Here is a 12,292-nt window from a genome sequence, read left to right on the forward strand (position 1 = left end):
TCTCCTGTGTACCCACTCTATGGAACCCAATGGATGCGGAAGATCGCTGGATGAACCGGGTAATTTTATACTCTGAAGTCAAGCTTTTTTTGCTTCATGCACCACTGAGCAACTTTCATAGCAATGAATGAGGCCCTGCCTCCAACACTGTATCCAGTTTTCATACATACATCCAAGATGTGCTCCAGGGATGATGTATTTTTGTAAGCCAACCAGGAAGTTAGCATCGCCCTGGTTCCCTCCACAAAAAGCAAACGAGATTTTTCCATTGGGTTTTGGATTATTGCAGAAAATAAGCTCTTTGGCAAACAAACATTTATGATACTTACACGTTTTGTTCAGCAAGATGATCTTCACAAAAAAACTCCACTTTTATGATTTTTGAAGTGTGAATGCAATCGCCAGAAGTAAAAAGCTAACGTTAGGCTATAAACAAACTACACCACGGTCACATGAGCCTGAGTATAAACCATGAGGCTGTAAAGGCGGACGAGTCGGTGTGATGACGTTTAGTAGTCTCATTTAGTCACTTGTTGGCAACCGGCTTTTTTGAGACACATATAGGCTTAAAAATTCACTAGTGGGATATTTACTGATGTGTTTTATGTCGGTGAAAAAAACATTAAAATCTCTGAAGCTTGTGTTAAACACAGACCTTATTTCAGGCATCTAACTAAAAACCCATTGACTTCCAGATGAGGGAACTGAAAGTGCTAAAATGCTAACTCATTTCTGGGTTGTAGGACTCATTCCTGTAGCACTCTATAACACGTAACTTGTAATAATGGTCGCTCTATATACTACAGATCTTGCTCTGTGCGTCGCTCGCTGTACTGCGTCGCTTGCTCTGACCGAATGCAAAAACGTCATCATTCAACGTATCCAGGGTTTGCAGAAACGTACAATGCCAACATGTTTTTCAGGCGACTGGGCTGAACACACTGGGCTCTGTATCTACTGAACAGTCGGTTCCTTCTCAGAACTTTCAAGTGCCCTTGTTTTTGTAACCCAGAATCGTACCTTAAGCATTTATACATTCATGCAAAATGTCATGTCTTGTATTTGTGAATACATGTCGCTTGTGTAATCGTTATATGGAAACTGACCTCAATTTTGAATGTCAACACTTGTGTTCTTTTTTTCAACAGTGTCTGTCAAAATGTGCTGCAAAAAGTGAAACACTTTAAAGCAAAGTAGAAAGGGCCTCATTTAACAGTATGTTCATAAATGTCTGTACATGTTAAATAATTAACTTCTGGAGTGCTTGTTAAATGTTTAGAGGATTTAAGTTTCTGTTGTACTCACGTATTATGTTGTTGAATTAAATTTCTCATTCGTAAATGTCAGCACGAAGGTGTGCGCAGTAATCTGCTGTAGCATACATGTACGTTTCAATGAATGTAGGAGGAAAACAAGACCGAGGGGTTCGGGGGTTCCCTACCTTTGATGGCAGTGTTTTTCAAACATGAATGTACATAGTGGTGCATTGACCCAGTCCTTGAAAGAGCATCAATCAAATCTGAATCAAAAGACCCAGCTTTATTATTATGCAGCGATGCTACCGTTCCTTTGATGGACTTCCATGTTGCAGCAAAACAACAAAGATGTTAAAGCTCATATTATTTACAATGTGAGGTGCTGTGGAACTCTAACAAGATGAAAGGAAGCCGAAAGAAATACATTTCCTTTGTTTTTTTATTGGTTTATCATAAGGTTTCTCCATTGCCGAGCTGGCGTTGGTTGTGTTTGTGTTAAACGCAGCCAGTTGAGCAACTCTGATGATGAAGGCTTCCTTTGTTTCTCTTGCCCTTCGCTTTAAAGCCACCATGTCAGTTGAATAGGAAAAGATTAGACGGGTCAGTGAGACTTAAAAGTCAGATTTGGTGCTGGATTTTCCTTGATCTTTCTCTGCGGAGAGGCAGAGCCTTGCAAAGACGGCAGGAAATATTTCTGAAAATATAACGTGGTGTAAGAAGATTCAGTGAAAGGGATGACAATGACAACAAAACCGCTTTCATCAATGTAATAAACATTACACAATCATGTTGGCTTTCTTTTCTTAGGTAAGATAAAGGATTTTAATACAGACACATGCATGAGTAATCCAATGTCTCCTCCTTTAATGACAAGTTCCAGCACACTGCAGGTTTGTAAGCATCGAAGACACTTTGTTCAGTTCCAGGTCTGACAATGTGCATAATGAGAACAGCTATTATGAATTATAATTGGATGGTTCTTACTGCACACTAATCTGCACATCGAGTGCAAACTTTTGTAGAGCCTCCATTAGCATCTATTATGCTTCAAACTACGCAGAGATGTCTACATATTAATAAGCTATGTTAGCTTGATGAGAGAACTAACTAACTGTCAAGTGGTAAATGTGAATGAATATGCCATAATGCTCTTTTCAGATTTCTGTTAATAAGCAATGAGCATTTTCATTCTTGACACCACTGCTGGGATCAGCCATATGTCAAAGTACTTTTACCTCTTTCAAATAAGACTCCAATAAAATCTATATAATAAGATATAATACGATAAAAATGCACACACAGACGTGTATTTGTTTCAAGAAAAAAAACTGGATGGAATGACTTAAATTGGAAATCTCATTCAGCTGACTGGAAAGTACGTAACCACAAAGTTAATGGGCTACTGGCAAATGGCAAATCAATTTCTTTTTACAAGGAAGTGATTAAATGTGATGCGCTGGCAAATGGAGTATTAATGCATTCAACACAATTTAGGAAACGCTGACAGGCTTCTGTTCTTACATCTCATTAAGTAGATAGAAGACTGGGGACTAAGGGACCATGAACTAATTATTTGAAGTGGAGGAGAGGGCAGAAAAAGGGGGCGGGTTACGTCGTTTTTCTCTTAGGGTTGTCCGACTTTTTTGGAAGCACGGAGGAGGAACGAGCATCGCTCAATACAGTGAGGAGACACAAGTCAGCTAAAACCACAATATCACTCTATATTTCAGCTGCTTGGCAGTAATGTTAGCTGACCAGACGAAGGTCTCTCCATGAATCAATGCTGACCCAAGTGTTGGCTTTTCCTGCTTCAGCCTCCAGGAAGCAGCGTGGCTCCGTAGCGAGTAACGTTATCACCTCCTGACCGCAGCCGGAGAGAGCAGGGGAGACACCGGCACCCGGTCGGAGACGATAGCGTTTCTCTCTGCGGAGCCCCGTCACTTCACAAGACACAGGAAACCTCTGTTGGTCTGGAGGAGATATTCTCAGAGCTAAACTAACTCTTCTGCAGTGTGGAGTGAGCGCGCGTTCACGTTTAGAGGTGGAGCGAGACAGCGAGAACGCACGCGCTGTCTGAGTGAAGGCGAGCAGGTAGAGGAGGAAAGACTTCAGCCACACGCGAGCGCGCATGTGGCTGAGCCCTTCATATCTACATAGGGAGCGGATCCTCTTCACGGAGTCTGCCATGTTGCTCCGCCATGTTTCTACAGTAGCCCAGAACAGACAAACCAAACACTGGCTCTAGAGAGAACCTTTTACGTTACCTGAAGGCCACCATAGTTCTCCGACACGCTTGTGAAACGGCGGTAAAGTGAGGTGCAGAGTGTAAAACCGTGAAACCGCCAGCCGCCGTCTGACTTCTGTTGCTCCTAAAGTAGTGTTATTATGGTGAGGATCACGTTACTGCCGTCTTGGAAAGGGAGGACTGAGCGAAAGGATACTCAGTTGGTTGCAATCTGCAACCACACCACTAGATTCCACCAAATCCTACACACTGTACCTTTAAACCCAGCGGAAGGGTGCCCTGCAGCCGGCTGACTTAAATTTAACTCTGGGGACAGAACGGAGCAAAGAGTCCTGATTGGAGTATAAGGTTTAAGGAGATCAGTTGGAAGGGATCTTAAAGTCTGATCTGATATGGATGAAGGGAAGTTTTACAACAAAACGTTACAATAATCAAGTCTGAGACCAAGATATGAATTAGCCATGGACAGAATATTATCTGGTATTTTCTGAGTATTGAAGGCTCAAACCTCCACTTCACTGTTCAATAATTGCCACTGATCCTTTGTGAAGTATTGCTTTATTCTTGGTGAAGAGGAGAGCAGGTTGAGTAACGAGGTGCCGAGAGAGTGTCAAGTGTCATAACTCTTAAGCTTTGAGCTCCTCTAAAGGCACTTTGCGTCCTCCCACGATCAGAGAGATGATGATGGTCGAATGTGCATAAATCAGACCAAGGCCACCTGGAGTCTCTTCAGTGCTTTTCAACCTGCAGTCATCACCACTGACTGAGTGGGAGGTGATTCAAGAAAAAAAAAAAAATGAGAGAAAAATCCACTGAAGCAATGTACAAACAACAGCAATGTAGTAACAGCAGTGTAGATCTCACTGATCTTCTGTAAACTCCCCAAACAAATAGTAAATGGATGCAGATGCCCTCCATGCAGCATGTAGTCTATGGTAGAGTGCTTTTGTTTCACACATGTGATTACAGTGACACTATCTGGCCTCAGAGCACAGATGCAATAATTGTGACTATTTAGCCAAAGGCTTTCTTTGTCATGGTTGCTGAATTTTCACTTCACCTCTATTTTGAAATAGTGGAAATAACAAGCACCTTACGGCATTACTCACAATAAAATTACTGAATGCATTCACTCCTATCTGGAACAGTGAAAAAAGGAAGGAAAGAAGTAGGAAAAATGGATGACAAACCTAATAAAGTTACTCATTAACATCTCAGTCTTAAGGGCATGGTGCAGGGAGGGTGGTATTATGGTATGTCCTGCAACCTTTGCCCAGCAAGTCTCTTTACTTTTCAGAAGGAGCTGAAGAGGAAGACGAAAACAACGGTTAAAAGTCAGGTCTTGGTGGCATACACCTGTTCTGTCAGTTAACCTATTTTGTACAGGTAAGTTATTTTGGACTTTTTGTGTGTGTGTGTGTGTGTTGTCGTAGATTGTGTAAGTTGTGATGTAGTAGATATTATTGGGTTTGTTGTTGTCATATGACACAGCTACTGTGTGCTGACCTGCATCCCCAGATACATGTTTACCTGTATTACCTGTGTACGTACTGCTGCCTCAAATTAAATAGCCAAAATATACAGTATGGATACACACATGTGTCTCTGCTCTCTGGATTATCATCTATAGAACATATGTGTGTTTATGCTATGTCTAAAGTTAATTAGTAAGCAGTTCGGGACTATAATCATGAACATTGCTCAAGACCTGGCAAGTCAACTCCCTAACATCATGTGACAGTTTCTGTATGAACATTTAATCACACAGTTTTATGTTTTTGTGCAGGTCAAATTGTTTGTTTAAAAGTCCTTTCCAGTCTCACAAGAGAGGTGTTTATTGGCTGGCTTAAGGGACCTGTCAACTCATGGATTACTCTTTCATTAGCTTTTTTTAAATTCTTGCACTTATCGCACTTATATTTCAGGGTTTTGATCATTGATGATAATGACGGTGTGTCATTATGTAGATTGGTATAACTAAAGTTTTGTCAAATCTTTGAAATCAAATGTGTAAATGGAAATCTTATGAGAGGAAATACAAAACAAAAAGGACAGTAAAGAGGAATTTATATCTAACAATGTTACAGATCTCCCATTTGTCCAATCAAATCTGAATGTGCGTTGAGCATTCAGATAATGTCAACCCTCTAATATTCCAGTGTCAGTTTTAGACATTAGACATTGGTTTGAAGGTTATTATTGGCCATGAAATATGAAACATAAAGTGTGTCGTCCTCACTGCAGGTGTCACGATGTTTCATCAGCCATACGTTAAAGGAGAGATTCACTTTTTTCTGTCTGAAAACAATACTGACAATCCCATATGTACACTGAGAGAGTTATTGGTTGCTGTGATTGTTCCTTTCTCTCCATACTGGCTGAGAAAAGATCCCTTCCTGATGCAATATAAGCGATGGGGGATGAAATCACCTCCTTATTCGGATGTGTAAAATTGCAAGTTCAAAAAGTTAAAATCAGGTTCATCAATGTTATGGCCTTTTTAGTGCACATTTCCCTCTTTGTGTTTCTCCCAACTCGATCTTATGAGAAGACGTATAAATAACACAACATTTCTGCGTGTCATGATAACACATTTATAAACCACAGGCTTACTTTAACACCACGTTAAATTTAGGGAACAAAACCACTTAGGTTTAGGAAAAACATCATGGTTGGGCTAAAAAAAACGACATCAAATATGTACGTAAACAACGTAACATACAGAAAAAAACGTCAAAAACGTCACTAATGTCACAAAACTTGAAAATAACTCAGCAACACTTTGAGAAAATGGTTGAAAGTCCTGCGTTTGTTTGATCCATCCACCTCCATCCACCATATGCCATGTTTCTCACTTTTTATTCTACGTCACAAGCTCTGAGTGTTGCATAAAGGCCCGCTCACACATAGGTGAAATTAATATTCACCTCCCGTTCACTTCTATGCGAGCGAAAGGGGCGAAAAAAAATTTGCTTCTCTTTGCAAAGCAAATTTGCATCTTCGCATTTGTGTGGAGGTCAACTTTGGTGAACTTTCAGGTGAATACCACCTCGGCAGGCGCATGTGTGACCGTGCCTTTATGTGGATGCGTTTGCATTGCAGTCAGTACAGGCTACATGACGTACACATGACACGCCAAAAGCAATAAAGGCGTTGTTATTGCATGCAAAATGACTTACAAATTACAGTGTCATTTGGTGAGACCGGGCTGCATCGCGTTTCCTTGCTGATTTTATAGGATTTTGTACCCAGAATTACGTAATTTTTTAAAATTTGGTGCCTCTTATGATCCTCAGTAGATGTAATCACTTGATGATTTGATTTCTTTAGGTTCTCCCTCAGAACGCAGAGATGGGCCGGTGGAGCTGCAGCCTCTGTGTGGTGTTTTTTCTCAGTGCAGCGTTTATCAGAGAAGCACGTCAGGCTGCTATATCTGATGTCGGGGGACACAAAGGTGCTCAGAGACATCTTCTGATGGAAGAGGAAGATCACACCAACAAAACTGATAGTCAAAGTAAGTGACACACTTTACCATCATCCAACTATTTACAACCAGGTGTGTTTGAGGAACTTTGAACTCTGTTACACTTCATTTACAGGAAACAATTTGAATGCACTGGTGCTGAACCTCTCTGTCTTTATAGCTACATGTAGATGCAATAAAGTTTATTTTCCCCTGCTGTGTTCCTAGGGGCAGTCGATCCAGACGAGAGCCCAAAGTCGCTGGACTGGACCTATATGGCTGCAGGACTGGGAACAGCCCTCACCATCTCGCTCCTCATCGTGACGGCCGTCAAGTTTCGTGTCTTCCATCGCTTCCTGGCGAGCTACAGACACTCCCTGCTCCAGGAGGCCGACGGGGTCAGCCAGTACGGCCACGACGTGGGGACCTACCCTAACAGTGTGATGGGTAGGATGGGAGGGGTGGGAGGGACTGCGAGGCCGCTGGACGACGATGACGATGGCTTCATTGAGGACAACTATATCCAGGCCAGTGAGAAAGACAGGGCAGACAGGGAGAGGGAGGAGGAGGAGGAGGAGGAAGAGGTAGAAGACAGCGACGATGATCTTCAGTTCAGTATAGCGTGATGAGATAAAAGGTTTACAACTAAAATGACACTATAGAGGAGATTTTGATTGACCGTTGACAGTAAAGCAGTGATTCGGAACATTTCTGGCTTGTGATCCCTTAGAATGAATCTACTTGCAGTCTCTTACACCTTCCATACATCTATGAACTGTGAAGAGTAAGTTCCCCTTAATAAGTATCTTATTGTTTTATTGATTTAAATCATTAACATAGGCCAGGACAGGCAAAACTATGGATGTCACAGTTTAAAGAAAGTTCAAAGTTTAAAGAAAAATAAAAAGAGATCAAATTTGTGAATCAGAATTTTGTTTTCTTGTTCCAATTAATCTTTTTGCGACCTCTAAGATGATCTTGTGACCCTTTGGAGGGTCCCAACCCACAGTTTGGGAACTGCTGAAAGTGCACAGCACTGTAGATGTGTGATGAATGTGAAAACAGAATGAGCCACGGTTGTTTCAAAACGTCTGAATTTGCAGTAATAACTGGACTTGTGTCCAAAATGAGCTAATTCAAATAGTATGATGATGATGAAAGTAATAATGAAAATGTATAAACAGATGTAAATTGAATTTTTGACCAATGTTACTGCTTTTATTTGAGTTCATTTGAGTACAGTATAGTAGCTGTATCCCATGCTACACTTAGGCTGGGTGCAGGATAGCAGTAGAGATGACCTGCACTCTGGATTATAGCTCCTATAAACTTTATTGGGTTGAGACAGGCAGCGTTTTGACTGTACTGGGTCTTCTTCAGATGCCATGTTTGCTTTTGTTGTGTTAGCTATTTTCCCAAAGAAGATAAGTTTAGTCAAAATGCTGCCTGCCAGATAATTCCTACTTTTTTCCTTTCATGCAGAGTAAAAATTGTTTCCCCTGCGGCTGGAATCTCGTTAAAAAATGAATATATTGTGTGTATATCCATCTGTTAAAGTCACTGTTTGTACCCTGCTAATGAGAAATCCCTGCCAATCACTTGAGTAAGTTAAGTATTCACATTTAAGTGAAGCGGTTGGTGGGTTGATTATATTTTGGCTGCGAATCAACAACATCTTTGTTTGGAGTCTGAATGTGCAGAAAGTTACAGATTTCAGCTTCAAAGTCCCCGATCTGTATGGGAGGCAGGAACCTGAGAATTTGTATGTGTGGTATGAAATGGAGTTGTTTACCGGAAATATACTTTATGAATAAATTCTTTATAATTCCAATTGAGTAGTCAGTCATTCTTGCATTCAGCTAACCAACCTTGAGTTTATGAGTCATTGGAGGAGAACAGAAACATCAAGAATAAAGAGAATATATCCGACACAGTGATGTTTTGTAGAAAAGGAAAAGATCAAATGCTCGGAAAAAGTGTAACGAAGGTGCTCTTTGGTAGGTAACACAAATATTAAAGAAGAAGAAAGGTCCAATAGACAAGGAGATACCCAGCTTTATAGCTATCTGATTAAAGGCTTTTTTTGTGATAAAATTGTATTGACTTTGTGTTTCAAATATATTTTATTAGTAAGCATGTGCATATCAGTAGTACAGACCTCTGTGAAGGGAATATCATGCCTCATTTCAGATATGTAACAACAAAAGACAAACAATACCAGGAACTAAAAGCGAAACAAGACAAAAAAAAGAGACAAGCAAGCACATGAAATCATAAATTATATATATATATCAACCAACCCAACCTTCCTATCCCAAATTTTTATTAATTTTAAAGATGTGCATTGAAATTATTAACAAACATTACATAATAAACAAAAAGACAAAACAATGAATGAATAAAACAAACATTAATTGAGAAAATATATATATATATAAATAAATAATAAATACCCCCCCCCCATACACACACACAAAATAAATGAGTAAATTAAATAAAACTTAAAAAGAAAAGAAATAAAAAGAAAAACCAGTACTAATGGCACCATTAAAGCTTTTTAAACTGTTTGCCAGAGGAGTGCCTTGAGCCTTTCTTCTATTTTAAATAGGGATGTTTTGAATTGATGTGACCACTTACTCATACTGAGTCTTTCTTTTCAACCATAATTACTAAAATGTCTCAAAATGGTGTATTTAAACAGTCAAAACAAAGCAGAAGATGATATTGATTGAGCCGTTGTAGAGAGCATGCGGTGCAGCAGCCTGTCTTTCTTTTACAAACTACCTACAGGTATTCTTTTGATAATGTTCAACACAAGTCAATTTTATGTGAATGGGAACAAAAGAACTCAGACTAAAGCTGCTCTCCTAAATTCATCTCTATGTTTCCTTTTTGTACATCTGCTAGACAAATTTATTCAAATCTTTCCTTCCACAGACTCTTTGACCGTTTTCCTCTGAGTGGTTTTGCTCATTTAGTCCATTCATATCAGGCTGGTCCTGCTGGAGGACGTCTCTCTCCTGGCCTGGCTACTCTGTCCTCCTGAGACACTGAACACCCTGATGGTTTGACTCCCCAGCCTCCTCGCTCTGCTCATCCTCATCATCATCCTCCTCCTCTGCTCCCTTCTTCTTCTAAGGAGGATGAGCACGCCGTAGCCCACCACAGCCAGAGCCATGCCTGTCCCAGCAGCCATCAGCACCAAGCCGGACACCATCATCTCCTTGCTGTCGTGACCTTTGCTCCCGACTGTGGCCACGCAGAGAAGCACCGTCCCACAGAGCATCACCGCCAGCCCCACGGCTAACATCAGCGCCGGGTCGGCCCTCCCACCGCTCTTCAGCTGGTCGATCCGACGCCAGCTGCGCACGCAGTTCATGTCCTGGATGGCAGAGCTGAGAAGCTGCTTGAGCAGAACGGCCAGGGCCAAGAGGCAGAGGGTGGTGCCCACCCCGAGGCGCCACTCCCCGGACAGGCTGGTGGTGGTGGAGAGGAGGCCCACGCCGCCGAGGCCCAGGCCCACTATGAGGGCCACGGAGGCGCAGTAGCACAGCAGGGAGCGGCGTGGCTCTCTGGACCACCACAGCTCCACTTGATCTTCCAGGACGCGTCGCTGCATCAGGGTGGGGTCCAGGTAGAGACCTGAGGGGTGACGGATGGCGTGGCGGGGCTGGTAGAAGGCCTGCATGTCACAGCTCAGCCAGCCCAAAAGCAGACCTTGTAAGAATGTGCATAAAAAGAGGATTTTAACTATTACTTTTGTATTCTCCACAACTATATAACTGCAGAAACTTCCTGTTATTCATCTCAGCTTCAGTGAAAACTCACCTGGTGTTAGATGAGTGTCATCTGTTGCTGTCCATCCATCTGCATCCCATCACGCGACCTTAGTCAAAGCATTACAGTAGTTTGTTTAGAAGATCCTACAGTTGGTTGGTCTTGTTGCTCCATTATGTAGAAGAGATGGTGTTTCACGTAGAAATAATCCAGCTTCAAGGAAAGTTTTCCAATAATGAAGTAGTCTCAGGGATGAAACTCAGAATCCTGACTCCACTCTGGAGGCAGAAAAACAGCAGGGACCCCAGCCGTAGAGGAGCAGGGACTTCCACTGAGTAATACTCACTGTAAGTAGAGAAGTGATGATGTTGTTGACATCCTGGCCGGGTGTTGTGTACGTCCCCTGTCCACATGCCGGCTCATGATCACCACAGTGACTGTACTGGTGTCACAGATTACTAATCTTCATATTCTCTTCCTTAGTGCCAGGCAGAACAGAGGACCCCTCCTCCTCCACCTCCTCCTTATATCATCACACGGGAACACCATCTTGTCTTAGGGAAAAAAGACGGGTCACAATAGCAGTGTTGGATCATGGTTTGGACAGAGAGATAGGCGACATTGTCCACCATTCCCCCCACCACACACAGACAATGGGGCTGACCGGCAGAACACAATGACTGTGCTGCGGGAGGCGGGCGGTGGTGTGTGTGACCCGTGGAGGGGTGTCGCGTTGCTGTTGTGGAGGCCCGAGTGATGTCAGCGTGTAGTGATAATGGTGTGTCTGTAATCCTAAGGATAGCGTCATTCACACACTGTGCTGAGCCTCTTAGATAGGCCACAGTGAATGAGAAACTCCCTGACACGGGCCTGCTGATCTGTGTCTTCCATTAATACACCTGACATAATATTTCTTCAAAACGGTTTTGTCTTGAATTTAAAGGATTAGTTTGACATTTTGGGAAATACACTTTCGCTTTCTGGAGGAGAGTTAGATGAGAAGATTGAAACCACTCACATTTGTCTACTAAATATGGCATCTTTTAACTGGTATACGTCAACGTGAGCACATCTCCCCTATTCTGGCTTCTCTTCAATGGCTCCCTGTGCGTTTCATATTAACATATAAAACGTTAAATGGGCAAGCTCCAACTTATCTTCAAACCACATCTTCAAGGACACTCAGATTCACTGACCAGTTGCTTCTGACTGTCCCGAGGTCAAAGTTAAGGGGTGACCGAGCCTTTTCAGTTGCAGTTCCAAAACGTGTTTTTGAGAAGATGTAAATGAAACCTGTAGTCACCATGACTTCAAATATTTGGGGGGCGTAGAGGTCTTGGCACATGTATGAACAAAGACCCCTCACTCCTGACTGAAAGCGCTTGTCAGCTCATCTGTGACACTAGTGCTACTTTCCAGTTAAAAGTTACTGAAATACCTTAAACACCACAACGGTTCCTGTAACATTATAACCAGTTCTTGCATGTACCCAGTTTTCTTTTGACTAAACTAAATGAAACTGCGCAAACCATCAACAGAGTGAACTTACTG

The 12,292-nt window shown here is 42.0% G+C and overlaps 2 protein-coding genes across 2 annotated transcripts; one reads left to right on the plus strand and one right to left on the minus strand.

Moving 5' to 3' along the window:
- The first annotated feature begins 4,757 nt into the window (after window positions 1–4,757).
- LOC119498036 (leucine-rich repeat-containing protein 19-like) lies at window positions 4,758–8,632 on the plus strand. Its single transcript, XM_037786500.1, has 3 exons — window positions 4,758–4,887; window positions 6,832–7,015; window positions 7,193–8,632. Exons 2-3 carry the CDS (start codon window positions 6,853–6,855, stop codon window positions 7,588–7,590), a joined length of 561 nt encoding a protein of 186 aa, XP_037642428.1. The 5' UTR covers window positions 4,758–4,887; window positions 6,832–6,852; the 3' UTR covers window positions 7,591–8,632.
- A 782-nt stretch (window positions 8,633–9,414) lies between these two features.
- Window positions 9,415–11,425, minus strand: tmem125b (transmembrane protein 125b). The gene is made up of 2 exons (XM_037787916.1): window positions 10,793–11,425; window positions 9,415–10,681 (listed from the first exon to the last, which is right to left on the minus strand). Exon 2 carries the CDS (start codon window positions 10,650–10,652, stop codon window positions 9,948–9,950), a length of 705 nt encoding a protein of 234 aa, XP_037643844.1. The 5' UTR covers window positions 10,653–10,681; window positions 10,793–11,425; the 3' UTR covers window positions 9,415–9,947.
- Between the last annotated feature and the right edge of the window lie 867 nt (window positions 11,426–12,292).

Source organism: Sebastes umbrosus, chromosome 12 (assembly GCF_015220745.1).
Source record: "Sebastes umbrosus isolate fSebUmb1 chromosome 12, fSebUmb1.pri, whole genome shotgun sequence".
NCBI lineage: Eukaryota > Metazoa > Chordata > Actinopteri > Perciformes > Sebastidae > Sebastes > Sebastes umbrosus.